Here is a 16,218-nt window from a genome sequence, read left to right as displayed (position 1 = left end):
GGAAGCCTCTCGTAAGGAACGAATCGAAATAACAAAAGGCGTAAGTCTGTTATTATTAATATTTTAAAATAATTAATAATTATATATTTTTTTAAAGTACTTGGAGCAATAACAAGTAAAAACCTCTTTGCTATAAACAATTTGTCAGGCGTTATGGGAAAACTTCGCATCCTGTCCAGACGTCTGACCATTATGGCATGTCTAGACCTGGATCTAGAACGTCTAAGTTTACGTCTAGAGTCCCGAAGGAACTCTTATTTGCAATTCCAAACTTTCATTCGATTTTGTCTGGGAAATGTTATTTACTTAAATGAAGGTAGATGTAGAAGTTATGGGCACCTTACGTCTTGTCCGAAATGATGAACTTTACAAATAAAATAGAATAATAATAAAATAAAATAGGGTCTAGTTTATTATGATGACTTATTTTATTGAAATAAATATCTACAAAAGTAAAATAAAAAATAAAGAAAATCATATTGACTTAGAACACTATTAAACACATCTATCTAAGTGGGTACACAGTAAACAATATTGATAATCGTTTCAAACGTAAATACTGCAATATATTTTACATAACTATAATTTTCACATACACGTAAGTTTTCTTTGTTTTATAATACTAATAATTAAGTCATTACATGCAGCTAAGTAAATGTAAATACTTACAATTCCTGCCGTGAATCACGAAAAACACCTTACATAAGGCGTACTTTTAACAAATAAATTAAATAAATTCACTTATAATAAAAGCCACACTGCAAATTTATTTAAAAAATGCGTTATAATCTTTAAAAAAACAGCCTGTTCCACCCCGTGTTGATAAATGTGAATGCCTTTTTACGTTTTATAATGTCATAACAGTTCTAGCTATTAAGTATTTGTGGTACTAACTCAGGTACTAGTTGCCAGTTTCTAACACACCATCTAATTTTATTTCAAGTTATACCTCTCATTTTCTTATCCGCCGAAAAGGAAAGGGACGGGTAATAGACAGGCATAAAATTTATGGAACACACGTTAAGTTTAGGCACAAACATATCATAAGGAATAATAATACAAAATCTAAAACAATCCTCTAAAAAGTTTACATTGGCCAACCGGACAGAATTAAGTTGACAGCAAACGTCAAGCGGTTTGCTTACCAGATACCTATTTTATTCGGTATATCCATTCATTCACTCATTCTTTTTAAAATAGCAGCTGTCTATCATCCGTCCCTTTCCTTTTCGGCGGATAAGAAAATGACAGGTGTAACAAAGTAAAATTAGATGATGTTAAAGGCGAATTAGCACCAATAACCGTGTTGCCATTCCATAAATATTGTAGATACAGGTGGTATTATAACGTAAGATCATTGGTGACCATTAAAACAGATATATCAGTGTCGAAACATACCGTACTGCTATTGGTTTAAGCCATACAATAAGTTGCAGCTAAACGTAACAACTAAACAGCTACGTCTACTAAGCATGTTACATCGTACCGAATACTGAAGAATTTGTCATCGCATCATATGGAACTGAAAATAATTTGAATTTGAAAAAAAAACACTAACATTTTCATGAATATTGCGACGGAAAATTTCACTTTATGCGTCATGAACTGAATCATTCTCCTCAGTATCGGTACTCGGTACGTTGTCACTAACACTGTGTTGTGGTCAATGATGATAAAAAGACGCTTTATTGCACAAAAACACAACATAAAGGATAAATTGTGATGATTATATAAAAAGTGCTTAAAAATGGCATCTAAGAAGACGAACTGAATATCGACGTAATGGCCCCCCAAGCCAACTGCCATAGACTCCCAAGAAACTCTAACACAAATATAACGACACCTTCAGATTTTACCGAATCTATATCAACATCATCCAAAGTGATAGGATCGTCTAATTCCACTTCTGACTGATTATTGGTTTCATATTCGGATTCATTGGTTTCATTTATTTCTTTATTGGTTTCATTCACTTCGTAATGACTACTTACAGGTAAATAGCTATTAAATAGAGTAACTTTTTCTGGTTTTTTATCATTTTTGTTGTTTAAAGCTTCAACGCTAAGCTCTTCAGTGTCTCTGGTTTCGATTTCATTTTCTTCCATATTTGGAGTGGTTTCAGAGTCATCCAGCAGTTCAATTTTCCCCCAAGCCTTCTTCGTTGTCGTTTCATTTTCTGTATTATTTTTCTCTATGCCGAGGAATCTGAAATGAGAAAACCAAAATTCAAAATTCAAAAATACAGTCTAGCTAAAGCTAGGCACAGAATTTTCCACATTGATTGGACGATGTACGATACTCCACTGTGGGTTTTTGGGCAAGACAACGCAACGGTATTTGCTCGACAATACGCTACTGTGCCTTTCAAGGCAAGCGAAACATAGTTACCCATAGATATGGTCGCTAAACCGCTCGGCGAGGTTGGTAGCAATCTGCTGGTAGACATCAAGCCCGCCTGTCCCCGCGGTGGTAGGCAGCGTCGTGTACACGCTCACCACCGACGCGTCTTCAGCCACTGGTTTGCTAACACATGGACGTGTTACCTGTAATTACAATGATAATGTTAAAACGACTTTAATACAGAAAACTTGCGACTATTTCCCACCGGGATAAGCAAAAAGCAGAAAAGGAATTGCTTCCTCCACATTCATCAATCGTTTCATACGCGCACGCCAGTTCAGAGTAGACCGTACTAAACCCTAAGGGCGTCCCCCATTTGGTCAATTTACGAATGACATTAATAATATTCAATCAATCATGTTCCTTGGTAGTCAGCAAACTTTAAACTGGTGAATCTTTTTACCAGGATGGTAAGTCAAACGCCAGCATACATACATTAGCTTACGCCCTGATCTTTGTAACTTAGAGCCATAACTCAACGAGACGCTTTAGTCACGTCTTCACGTCACCAGCGACAGACGTCAAACAATTCACATTGAAATACTTGGTGCGTAACTCACTTGGAGACGCTTTGGCAACGAAGCCTTATCAAATTTTTTTTTGACAACTTTGCATTGCCCATGATATAGCTTTGGCGTGTCGAAAAATTATGGTCCTTATGATGCTGGATCAGCCAAATCAACCTACTACTACTTAGTACTTTTATTTTGACGTGAATTCTTGTAGATTGCCCCAAATGGCACTAATTACTTGCCCGGACAAATGAGGAGCGCTGAGGGCTCTTGCCCGGTACAAAATTTAAGACAACAGGCCTGAGGATGGCTAACCTCGACTTAGGGCGTCGTCAGAGAGAATAATATTTGAAAGATTTAATCGACCCTAGCGGAAAGCGCTGAATGAGGGAAATCGTCGACTACACCGGCAGGGTCGGCATCGGGGTCTGGTATGATTAACAGAAGAAGAAGAACCGGAACGGGTCTTGTCTTTTCGAATTTAGCAAATAAACTAAACAGAAACGAACACCAACACATCATACAGAGAAACAGTCAGAGTCCTAAAGAAAAAAGTATTTTTCGTCAACGGAAACTGCTTAACATTCCTGATAGATACTATGACGAGGACAGCTCATCCTTGATGTACAGTCTCCGTATCCTGGTCACGTACATACTTCAAACGATATTTATTTGTTATTCCGTTACTGCCTTGAATATGGAAAAGAAAAGTTTTTATGTTATATAAGTGTTATGTGAATGTGATGTAATATCATAAATAAGACCGCAAGGAAAATTCTTTACCTGATACATATAGGTAACGTTTTTTCGGTCGCTTATAAACTGGCAAATAGGACGGTTAGGGTCTTAGGGTCTGCGCAGATCAAGATCAGCTAAAAGGCGAGCACTTTCTGACAACACTTAAAACTAATTTTATTATCAATCTAATAAAATCCAATCATTTTTATGCGTTTCGAGCCCGCGCGAGCTGATATTTGGCAGAGCGGCATTAGGACAAAATGTAGTCGATTTCGGATAATATTACCTAATAGGTACTTTATTGAGAATATCAATAAAGAAAAGTTTTCAATGTTATTAGTAAGTGTCGCCTCTTGAACTGTTACTAGCTCAAAAACCTCCACAAACTCGCAGTAAGGTGGGGTATGCTCCATTCTCGTAATCCAAGGATCGTAATTTGGTAAGTAGGCATTAGTTATTTTGTAGCCAACGAAATTTGTAATTATCAATGGACCTACTTAGAATGAGGGTAATTTCTCTCCGAATTTGAGAAAATGTGTGTCGAGTAGATAATACCACCTATTAAGGTAAAACGATACTGTACGACAAATTGAATAAACAGTATTTGAGTGTGTGTACGATAAACTGGTAAATCCATACCATATCGTCATCTCATTAGCGTTCATCATTAATTTAAGAGCCACACTCTTATCGGTTTAGCATTCTCCATTCTTGTCTATCAAAGGCCAAATCATTCACTTCTTTATAAGACGCGACATTCGCTTTGTTTAATCTGTTTCATGTAAGCTCTTCTTGGTCTTCCCCTTCCTCTCTTTGCTTGTTGCATCTTGCCTCTTCTGTTCTCAATAACTCTCTAGTATCCCTTTTGTTCAGGGTCCAATTGTTCACCTGAAAATGTGACAGGCAGGTCCGACTTTTTACAGAAGCGACTGTCTATCCTTCTAACCCGTGAAGGGGAAGCGGGTTAAGTCACGTACCTTCAAACACATTTCTTGGATATGGGCATTGGTTTCTTCGATATGGCAGTAGAACTAAATCTGCCATCACAATGTTCATCACATCCAATACTGGTCTCAGGAGTTTAATACCAAGTGTGACTGCTAGATGTATTTTGACAACTTAGAGCCCCATCTCACTATACTCCACCACGGAGTCCCAGTGAGAATTATGGCACATACGGTTACGCGCCTTGTTATTAAATGGTGCCTGTCTGTCTGTCCTTAATTAAAGGTTTATTTATTTATTTAGGGATACATACAGCAATACATAATATATATACATATAAACTGTTACAGACAGCATTATAAAAAGAAAAACTTGGTATATATGCTTGCCAATTACATGCGTACACAGCATTACAAGGTTGTCTAAAAGACATTGCTATTAGCAACAAGTCACCCTTTGTCCACTTTTAGTATTATATCTGTACGCACTTGTACGGGGTGTAAGTGACGTCGTAACGAATACTGAGGGGAATGATTCAGCTCATGATTCTGATTCAATACATACTATACTGTATATACGTATATGTCAATATACATAATGATAAATCGATCTCTTCTATCAGATCTATGAGACAAAGCACACGTATTTAATATCCTTGGTGTCAATGCTACACTCAGTAAATCAATGCACGTATCATCAGAGGATGTAGGAAAGGCCATCTCATTGACATCTTTAGGAAGATCCCGAATATCTTTGGCGATTGGTGTTGTATCATGTACTACTGTACATGATTCTACATTACGTCATGTATAAATGCGAACGACCCCGAATTTTGCATTAGAGCGTTGTTGTGCTCATGACCTGGAGGTCCGGGTTCGATTCTCGATCGAATCATTGTCGAAATCACTTTGTGAGCAGCATTACAAGTTGAATCACCTGATTGTACGACAAAATAAAATGATTCAGTGATTCGGAAGCCACGTTAAGCCCTTGGATCCCGGCTACTAGCCGTAAAAACGCCTTTATTACCAATGCACAATGTTTGTAGAATAATTTCTTTTGCTTGTATAACTTTATAATAACTTATATAATACTTACTTATAATCATAAATAAAACATGCCGTGCGTCAGAGTGGAATCACCAGGAAATCAAACGGCAATAATTATGTTTTAAACAATAATCCTCCATTGTGATCGGTTACTTGACACCAAATACAACTACTAATGTTATATTGTGACTTTTGTGTGTCAGTTACGTGCTTGGCATGTTGTTGTAGCTTATAATATATTACTTCAGATAGCTATACATTTGGTAAAGTAAGCGAACTGTGTGATACATAGATCGGATTCCAGCAAGGAGTAAATTCCACAGCGCTGCTCCAGTGAGAATTGGTGAAAAAACTTCCAAACCCGAGTCATTTATTTTTTACCTTTGCTGGGTTTGCTCTTAGCCCCAGACTTGCCCGAAGGCATTGGCGAGTCCTAAGAGTTTACTTTGAATAGATTAGTGTCCTAAATTTCCTCAACTGGCTATCTTCTTTCGTTAGGATTCTTTTTGGTGGACAAAGGGAAAGAGCTATTGCTATACAAAATTCTAGGCTAAGTAAATTAAATTCATCTTTTTTGGTATCATGTATACATTTTTACAATACCAGACCTGTACTTTGATTTTGTCAGAAAAATAAATTTAAAGCTCATGTGAAGCTTACTTTACGTAATAAACTTATTATAAGAGATTATTAGAAGAAAATAACTTATTTTAAGAGAGAACTTATTATATTGAGATAATTTTCTTTATATTCTAAAACAATAAAGAGTATACAAACAAAAAAACTTAGAGATTGAGTCGCGTGCTTACGGTGCTAAGCCCGCAGATTCAGCGCTAGGTTTTTAGTCTTTGCTCTTTTGTTTTTTACTTCTTTCTTAGTTACTGTACTACTATGTAAGTTATCTTCTTCTATCGTGTGGGTTGTAAGGTGCATTACCAACCTCATCAACCCTGGTGTCAGGGTTATTATTGAGCCGCCAAAGGCCCCTGACATGGCTCATGTAACGACTATGCTATAGTTACATCAGTAAGTAGTAACCGGGACCAACGGCTTAACGTGCTTTCCGAAGCACGGATCATCTTACTTTTTGGACTATCAGGTGATCAGCCTGTACTGTCCTAACCAAACTAAATAATATAAGTTATGTAGACCATAGAGCAACACGGACCTCCGCGGACCGGAGGTTTAGACATATTATTGAATGGTGGTAGTAATTCTAAGTTATGATTCAGATGAAAAGTTATGGGAACCACTTTCTTTGTAACGACTGCTTTGTTAAACAATATGAATTAAATATTTTATTGTTGTTATACAGGGTGTTAGTAACATCGTAATGACTACTGATTCATACCATGGTTCTGAGTTGGTATCAAGTGGAATTTTCAATCGCAAAATTCATGTTTTTTAACAATAATACTTCCAGACCTCCGTGGTCTAGTGGTTGAGCGTTGGGCTCACGATCCCAGGTTCAAATCCCGGTGGGGACATATCACAAAAATCACTTTGTGATCCCTAGTTTGTTTAGGACATTACACGCGGATCACCTGATTGTTCGGAAGTAAGATGATCCGTGCTTCGGAAGGCACGTTAAGCTGTTGGTCCCGGTAACTACTTACTGATGTAAGTAAGTAGTCGTTACATGAGCTATGTCAGGGGCCTTTGGCGGCTTAATAATAACCCAGATTCCAGGGTTGATGGGGTTGGTAAACCACCTCATAACCCACACGATAGAAGAAGACAATAATACTTATATTATTTAGTTGGTTTTGGGCTGTTTTGGGGTTGTGATGATTGGCGAGTCAATTCTCGCGACTTCTTATAAGTAATTCAAATTCTTCTTTTCGGTCATTGACCTAAAATTCCAAGATGTACGTGCAAAACCCGATATTGTTTTCATGACTTGCAAATAAGTCTACGGAGATTTGGAAGATCTTTTCTTATAAAAAGTTTAATTAATTTCTTTGAGGTCATTGACCTTACAACCGGTCGAGTAACTGCATTACTTTAGTTATTTACTGTTAATCAGTAAGAAATACAGACGTGCTCGTATTGACGATAAAAAATATAAGGAAAACTGCAAAACTTATTGCTAAAAGTATGAATTAATCTAATTTACTTACTTACTGGTGCTGACTCCTGTACGGTCACGAGTACTATATGTGACTTTGACAAATTGAACCATAAGTCTCATCAAATTACAAATATGATAGTGCGACAGGGTTATAAAGTGGGTACATGATATTGCTCATGACTGTACACACCATACATAAACTGCCTATATACGTCCCACCGCTGGGCACAGGCCTCCCCTCAATCAACCGGAGGGGGTATGGAGCATACTCCACCACGCTGCTCCACTGCGGGTTGGTGGAGGTGTTTTTACGGCTAATAGCCGGGACCAACGGCTTAACGTGCCCTCCGAAGCACGGAATCATCTTACTTTTTCGGACAATCAGGTGATTCAAGCCTGAAAAGTCCTTACCAAACAAAGGACAGTCTCACAAAGTGATTTCGACAATGTTTCCCATCGGGAATCGAACCCGGACCTCCAGATCGTGAGCTACTAACGCTCTAACCACTAGACCACGGAGGCTGTTACTGTACACACCATGTAAGTTTATTTTAAGTCATACCTGTCATTTTCTTATCCGCCGAAAAGGAAAGGGACGGGTAATCGAAAGGCATAAAATTTATAGAACACACGTCAATTTTAGGCAGCAATTTAAAAACCCCTCCCGAAATTTTATATTGGCCAATAACCCGACAGAATTGAGTTGACAGCACATGTCAAACAGGTTGAATATAAGCGGGACGCCTATTTTATTCGCCCGGGTTATTCATTCTAAAACTCATTCATTTAAAAATTAACTGTCAATCCATCCCTTTCTTTTTTTACCCTAAGTACTTTTTTTTCACACGACAACACTCCCTTATCACACAATTTCTTATTCTATCATTCACACTTTATTTGCAGCTGGTAACTAATCACGGCCTATGTCGATGTATGGAGATAAGAGTTTTTCAATGGCAAAATCGAAACCACCTTTAGATTGTCTGTGTGTGTGTGTACGGTCACGAGCAATAATATGTATACACTTTGGTACCATGTCACACAAATTGAACTGTAAGTCTCACTAAATGTCAAATAATTATGTCAGTGCGACAGAGTCCTATTGGTACATTATATTGCTCATGACCAGTAGTTGTCGTCTCGGCTGCTTCGGCTGAGCCCCCTTGGTGTGAGGTCTTCCGCGGGCGAGCCTCGCCCCTCCGTAAGCCCAGTGTCAATCCGGTCTTAGATTATCTTTGGTAATTTACGGCAGTTTGTACGGAAGCTGGAGCGCCAGTTGGACTCGCTTTTTTTGTTTGCAACGCACCTCGCAGCCTAATGTAAGAGACAAACAGTCCGCGCGCGCCTCTTTTTTCCTATTCTAAAGACCAAGAGCTTCTCCAAACGGTGGCACGAACAAGCTGGGGATAGGGAGGAGTGGAAGAAGGGAAGAGAGGCCTTTGCCCTGCAGTGGGACATTGAGGGCTATTAATAATAATAATAGTGTATACAGGGATAATCGCCGGTTGGTGTCACATCACATTTAGATTAAATTGTCTTAAGGGGCCTCTACGTGTTGGCTTCGGCCCCACACACGCCTTCCAAAAGTCCGGGACTCCATAGTCCCGAGATATGGTAATGCCAAACATTATAATAATAATAAAGACCAAGAGGGGGTGAAATCGGCACCCGATACGAATTGGTGCGGGGCGGAAAGTCACCGTTCTATAAGCAGTCATCATCAGCCCATTAACGTCCCCACTGCTGGGGCACGGGCCTTCCCTATGGATGCAGTACTATTCTTTATTCTACGGCTTACAATCCACATAAATGAACTGAGCACGATTTTGTTTTGTCTCAATAGCTGCGAATTTTACAGAAATGTCATTGACCGAGTTAATCAATCATTCATACAATGAATCTTAACCCTTGATCATTAGCAACATATTTTATTAATCGTTGAACTTGACGAGGTGGTAGAGAGGGGGGCGGAACGTCACTTTGTGAAGCGTTTATCGATAATTTAAAACAGAACGTCTCTATGGCTAGAGTACCTTACTTAGTCGGATTATTAATTAAATTACGCTTATGTTTTAGCCAAGAAACAACGTAGGCACTTTTTGGACGTTACTTATTGTACATAACATACATAAACAGCCTATATACGTCCCAGAGCTAGACACAGGCCTCCCCTCAATCAACCGGAGGGGGTATGGAGCATACTCCACCACGCTGCTCCACTGCGGGTTGGTGGAGGTATTTTTACGGCTAATAGCCGGGACCAACGGCTTAACGTGCCCTCCGAAGCACGGCATCATCTTACTTTTTCGGACAATCAGGTGATTCAAGCCTGAAAAGTCCTTACCAAACAAAGGACAGTCTCACAAAATGATTTCGACAATGTCCCCATCGGGAATCGAACCCAGACCTCAAGATCGTGAGCCTAACGCTCTAAGCACTAGACCACGGAAGCTGCACTTATTGTATATTTACCGCAAATGGCATTAACTACTTGACCGGACAAATAGGGAGCGCTGACTACTCTCACCCGGTACAAAATTTAAGACAACAGGCCTGAGGGTGCCCAGTTGAGCGCGAACCTCGACTCAGGGCGTCGCCTGAGAGGATAATATTATAATTTAATCGACTCTAGTGGGTCAATAGCGATTGAGCGCTGATTGAGGGAAATCGCCTACCACGCCGGCGGTGTTCTGAAGTGTTTGTTGTCGCGTGTGTAGGACTAACTTGTTATAATGCATGTTACAATTTTCACAGAATTTAATTAGGTAAGTTAAGTACCTATAGTAATTGTATGGGTGTCACATTAGTCATAAGTATGTACATTATAAACAAAGCACATGTTTAGTGTTTTAGAAAATGGAAATCTAACATACTTAGGTAATCATACACGCATCATCATCAGCCGTGCGACGCCCACTGCTGGGCATAGGCCTCCCCCAAGGATCTCCACGACGATCGGTCCTGCGCTGCCCGCATCCAGCGGCTTCCCGCGACCTTCACCAGATCGTCGGTCCACCTTGTAGCGGGCCTACCCACTGAGCGTCGTCTGACACGTGGTCGCCATTCCAGAACCCTTCCGCCCCAGCGGCCATCGGTTCTCCTCGCTATGTGTCCTGCCCACTGCCACTTCAGCTTTGCAATTCTCCGAGCTATGTCGGTGACTTTAGTTCTCCTGCGGATCTCCTCATTTCTGATTTGATCGAGCAGGGAAATACCGAGCATAGCTCTCTCCATTGCCCGCTGAGCGACACCGAGCCTTCTCACGAGACCCGTAGTAGGTAAGCGGCCACGTCTCACACACATATACACACATAGAAGTAAGTAATCATACACACAATCAGCGCTTATCGCTATCGACCCACTAGAATCGATTAATTCTTTCAAATATTTTTTCCTCTCAGACTACGCCCTGACCGAGGTTCGCGCCCAACAGGGCACCCTCAGGCCTGTTGTCTTAAATGTTGTACCGGGTGAGAGCCTTCAGCGCTCCCCATTTGTCCGGCCAAATAGTTTATTTATTTATTTATAAAGTACAACCACATCACATATATTAAAACATTTTACATTTATAAGGTTACGGTATTGTGACTAATAGTTAATGCCATCTGCGGCAAACCTACAATAAGTCAGGTCAAAAAAAAGGTGACGTGTGGTTACTTAGATTAATTTGCGATGGATAACCACCCCGATTGGAACATAGTCGTGAACTTATGTTTATGTGAAGTAAGAATAATAAGACAAAACACTTACCACTGCCAAAAACACAACTATAGTTTCCAAATACATGATCATAATGGCACTTTGAAAATTAAAAAACGCTACTTTTCAAAAAGTTCTCAATACTTTTACTATCCCGACAACGCTACTAGAACATTCTACTGCCGTCTTTCTAAAAACGATATCTGTATTCTGAAGAATTTTTTGAAAAATTTAAATTTCCTAGTTCTGCGTCGGAGTCTCCAGAGGCGGTAGAGACGGGCTGCGCGCGCGCACATCGGACTGCGAATAGCATGGCGAACGAGCCATGCACTGGGGTGGACGTATTGTGGTTGTTTGTAGGGTGCGCATGCCTTTAAGTTATTAAAAACACATCATAAACAAAATAAAATCGCACTATACTTATGGATGTATGAATTGTATGTGGTCCAAAATATTTTAAATTTATTTTTCCGTGGTAAAAAAGTCATGCAATTCACCCAAAAAAGCAATATTGCTACTTGACATTTGTGGACATTGCGCACTTATTTTTATATGCGTAAATGTCAAATTCTAATATTGCTTTTTTGGGTGAATTGCTTTGATGTACGTGTTTAAATGGGGCGGAGGGCAAGAGGAAAACCACTTCCCTATTTTCCCTAAAAAGTAGCATGGAGAATGCTTCACCCACAAGAGTGTGTCTATTAAATTGCGGTTCTTTTGCAGCTTTGCAATATCTAAAGTGGGTACATTATATTGCTCATGACTGTACGATAAGCTGCAAAAGTCTAATCAGTTTCTTGCAAAGTAATAAATTAGCTGGTTGCACTTAAGACCTCCTGGTTACATGTCATTTCTGTAATAGACCAAAAACACCTACAAAAACATAAATGTTATAATTGTAATAACTATCATCATCATCATCACCAGCCCATTAACGTCCCCACTGCTGGGGCACGGGCCTTCCCTATGGATGGATAGGGAGATCGGGCCTTAAACCACCACGCGGGCCCAGTGCGGATTGGTGGTTATTAACGACTGCTAATGCAGCCGGGACCAACAGCTTAACGTGCCATCCGAAGCACGGAGGAGCTCGAGATGAAAACTTTTTTTTTGTGGTCACCCATCCTATGACCGGCCTTAGCGAAAGTTGCTTAACTTCAACAATCGCAGACCGAGCGCATTTACCGCTGCGCCACCATAATAACTAATACTAACTAACACCGTAATAACTAATGGTTCATAATTTCACACTGTTTACAAATAATTCGCTGGGCTCAGTGACTGAACTTTTGTTCTTTGATTGTACCTCTGACTACCCCAATTGGGAATATAATGGTGAGCTTATGTGTGTAAGTATGTTAGAAAGGACACAATTCCCGGGATCTAAAGCAGCTGCCTCTGTTTTCTTAACATCAAGTCCAGCAGAAAAATAAAAAAAATAGAAACACACAAGTCCAGCAAGTCAACGGCGTGATGGTCACAATTGTAGGCCGCGACCTTTGCGCGGGCGCACACGGCGGGTGATCGATTCGCCATGCAATGCATTCGTTGAGCAGGTTCCGATGCGGTGCAGAATTAAGTACTCATGATTATTAAATTTGTGTGCATTGTGTTTTGTGTTAGGTATATATTTGTATGTATGTTATATATTTAATTGTATATATTTATTGGTAGGTTGTACTTATAGTTTGTACCCGCAATCTTTCAATTTTTTCATTTTTCCCCCTCCTTATAATAATTCATAATAATTTATTTAATTCATACACTGCCACAATATAATTGTTGATGCATTGTTGTTATTGGTTAATGTAGTATATGGTTGTCTGGAAGAAATCGCTTTATGGCGCGATAAGGCTGCCATTTGCCATGTACTTAGTTTAGAGTCTTTATGTAATTATTTATTTTTATTTTGGTGCAATAAAGTGTATTTGTATTGTATTGTATTGATGTCCCGTTCCCGGGAATGTCCCAAAATGGGAATGTTCCTGTTGTAAAAACTTTAATAGTAAGGACACTGGCTGTTTTTCTTTTTCAAATTGTTCTTCCTTGTACTCTGGTCTTAAATGAATTATGAATTATCTGCCTAAAAGTTGGGTAATACAAAATGGGGAGCGCTGAAGGCTTTCACCCGGACAACGTTTAAGACAACAGCCGTGCCGTTTTTATCAAAACTTAAATTAAATTATAACGACATCTGTGTAATATTATTAGTACTAATGTAACCGTATGTGCTTCGTAGTAAAAGTAGCTTTCTCAGTTGCGTTCTCATTTCACTAAAATACGCTAGATGGCGGCACTAACCAATGCATTGAATGTGGTAACAATATTTCGTTATTATTTTATTAATTGACTATTTTTGAGGCAGTAAATGCTAAAAATAAAATAAACTAATTTTCTAAATGGTTTTGAATCAAGATGGCAAGGCATTAACCATAACGCATTAAAAAAAAGAACAATGTCAATGTCAATTCATTTCCATAGCAACAGTCTGTGTACATTTTTGTTTATTACCGGAGAATGTTGTGAAAATGCCGATTTCGACTAAAGTTAAAACCAAAAGTTGTTGTGATCGTGTTTATAGAGCCTCCACTACGTCTTCCTCGAGTGACAAGAAGTCTGCGAAGAAAATTGTTCAGAAGAAGACACCGGTGAAGAATGATGGCAAGTGTTGTTCTGCTGGAATTATCACCAAGCCTCCGGTCGTTAAGCCTAAGAAAACAACGAAATCTGATCTTTGTTTTGCGAGTAAATCCCGTCCATTCCTTGATTATTGCAAGAAATGCGGAGACGCCGTCGATTCTACGTCGAACAAAGAAAACAGAAACATAGTAAGGCACATTGGTGACACTTGCACCATACCACTACTGCAATTGTATTCCGGAAAAGGTTCTGACAGTTCCTCACAAAGAAGCAGCGTCAAAGAACCTGTGGAAAAGCAGAAAGACACGAAATCAGAAAAGCATCCCAATAAGAAAAGTACTATAGAGTCTGATAAAATTCCGGCCTTTATAAGAAACAAGTCTGATAAAAGCGTGGCCAGTAAATCTGACAAATTAGGCAAAGCAAGTAGCAAAGCATCAAAAAATTCAGTTCAAGAGTATTACATGAATGAAAATTTTCGTAGATCTTCTGATTCCACTCAGGACATTAACAAACATCTAAAAAAGCCATTTCTGGACACTATAACGGAACTACCTGAAGTATCTACTGTAATTGAGAAAGATAATTCAGATTTAGAGTCACAGATCTTTGAAATATTCACTGACTCTGATGATGACGAAGTGACTATTGATCCTGATGATTACGAAAGTTTGAGGAAGCTTAGAGACTTCAGGGATTATAACTATTTCGAGTGTCACTCAGCTAAAACTAGAGTTGAGAGCAAGGGAAGCGCGACCAGTTTAATAGACCACAAATGTGTCTACAGATTCTATTTAAATGATAGGTTGTTTCCTGAACCTTTAAGTACGGATCATCAGAAGAACATTCGATGTACTAAATGTCATTTGCCATTAGACTTAAGGGATGACAATCCTAGGTCTACCTCGAAAGACATCAATGGAACAATCCAAGCAAAAGTAAAGCTAGGATATGGAGATACGGCCCAAGATATGGTCCTTATGCTTCCAGTGAAGGAGCCTCTGATAATTCGTGAAAAGAGAAAAGAAAGGCAGAAAGAAGAAAAGGAAATCATGTACTTTGGCGTTATAAAACTGGATTCTTATGGAAATTCTATATTCAACCAAACCCTACCAACAGATTCTTTAGCTTTAAAATATCAGAAGGGATACAAAGAATTTGTCAGTGGTTCCGAAGACTTCAAATACGAGAAAGTGAACGAGTGTGACGTCATCGTAATTTAAAAAAAAATGTTTTATTTAATGAGAAGTTGTGTTGATTTTATTTATTGTGGAAGAAAATAAAGTGTTTTACCTCTTTTTAAACTGTTTTAAAGTACTGAGATATACATCAATGACTGAGATAGTAATTTGAACGGTATTTTTCGTGCAGTAAGTTATATAATGTTGCTCGTAACTAAGTACTTACTGTAAATTGTTGTAAATGCTTTGCTCTAAACATCGTATTAGCAACCGTTTTTTGTTCGATTTCAAACTCTTCCTTTATATTTTTATCACCAATTGCCATCTCTGCTTTTATGCAACTTTTATAAACTCACCCCTGATGCTTTAGCCATAAGTTTTAAATCGATAACTTGCAACATACAACAAGTTCTAAGATGGAGTATGATGGACTGTATTGTGGTGGTGGTTGACCAAATAGTTGACATTGACCAAATTGGAGATATCCGAAACCGGCGCATATTCGAAACGACTGCTGAAAATGGAGGAGGCAAAAGAAGTATGTCAGGATCGAATTTAGTGGAATTTCATAGTCTCTAATTAGGTACCTCGGTAGAAAATAGCCCATCATAATAGATGGTAAGGTGACAGGTGACAAACTTATTATCCGACTCAGTAATTTTAGGCGGACGAGACGTTCGTTATGTAATGACGATTAAAAGTTTAACTATGCTACTTACTAATTTTTGAATTTGGACTTTTACGATATATCACGGATAGTAAGAGCCCTATCACGCCATGATTGCGCCATCAGCGGGAAATATTCGGGATTCAATTACCAGCAACAAATTCATTGCGCAACCTGTAGGGCTAATATGCGCAACGTGATACAATTTTGTAGACTTCTTTGTCTTTGACATTTCTATCGATAACTATCGACAAACCGGTAAAATCCGGTAAATCAATAGTGTTGCTAATTCCTGTAAATACCATCTAATTTTTTA

The 16,218-nt window shown here is 38.9% G+C and overlaps 2 protein-coding genes across 2 annotated transcripts; one reads left to right on the top strand and one right to left on the bottom strand.

The window, feature by feature from the left end:
* Positions 1 to 406: 406 nt before the first annotated feature.
* On the bottom strand, positions 407 to 11,716 carry LOC126376313 (uncharacterized). The gene is made up of 3 exons (XM_050023641.1): positions 11,466 to 11,716; positions 2,389 to 2,543; positions 407 to 2,205 (listed from the first exon to the last, which is right to left on the bottom strand). The coding sequence occupies exons 1-3, from the start codon at positions 11,505 to 11,507 to the stop codon at positions 1,755 to 1,757; spliced, it is 648 nt and encodes a 215-aa protein (XP_049879598.1). The 5' UTR covers positions 11,508 to 11,716; the 3' UTR covers positions 407 to 1,754.
* A 2,226-nt stretch (positions 11,717 to 13,942) lies between these two features.
* Positions 13,943 to 15,291, top strand: LOC126376412 (uncharacterized). The gene has a single exon (XM_050023739.1). The coding sequence runs from the start codon at positions 13,943 to 13,945 to the stop codon at positions 15,275 to 15,277; it is 1,335 nt and encodes a 444-aa protein (XP_049879696.1). The 3' UTR covers positions 15,278 to 15,291.
* Positions 15,292 to 16,218: the final 927 nt, after the last annotated feature.

This window comes from Pectinophora gossypiella, chromosome 20 (assembly GCF_024362695.1).
Source record: "Pectinophora gossypiella chromosome 20, ilPecGoss1.1, whole genome shotgun sequence".
Lineage (NCBI taxonomy): Eukaryota > Metazoa > Arthropoda > Insecta > Lepidoptera > Gelechiidae > Pectinophora > Pectinophora gossypiella.
Note: the sequence above shows the minus strand (reverse complement) of the source record. Positions and strands in the feature narration are given on the sequence as shown.

Bases quoted from the DNA above. Each gene is read 5' to 3' on its own strand.
- LOC126376412 (XM_050023739.1), top strand. From the start codon at position 13,943: ATGCCGATTTCGACTAAAGTTAAAACCAAAAGTTGTTGTGATCGTGTT.
- LOC126376313 (XM_050023641.1), bottom strand. From the start codon at position 11,507: ATGATCATGTATTTGGAAACTATAGTTGTGTTTTTGGCAGTG. The intron at 2,544-11,465 runs GTAAGTGTTTTG...TTGTAATTACAG, and splicing joins TAGTTGTGTTTTTGGCAGTG to GTAACACGTCCATGTGTTAG. The intron at 2,206-2,388 runs GTAACTATGTTT...TTCTCATTTCAG, and splicing joins TTTAGCGACCATATCTATGG to ATTCCTCGGCATAGAGAAAA.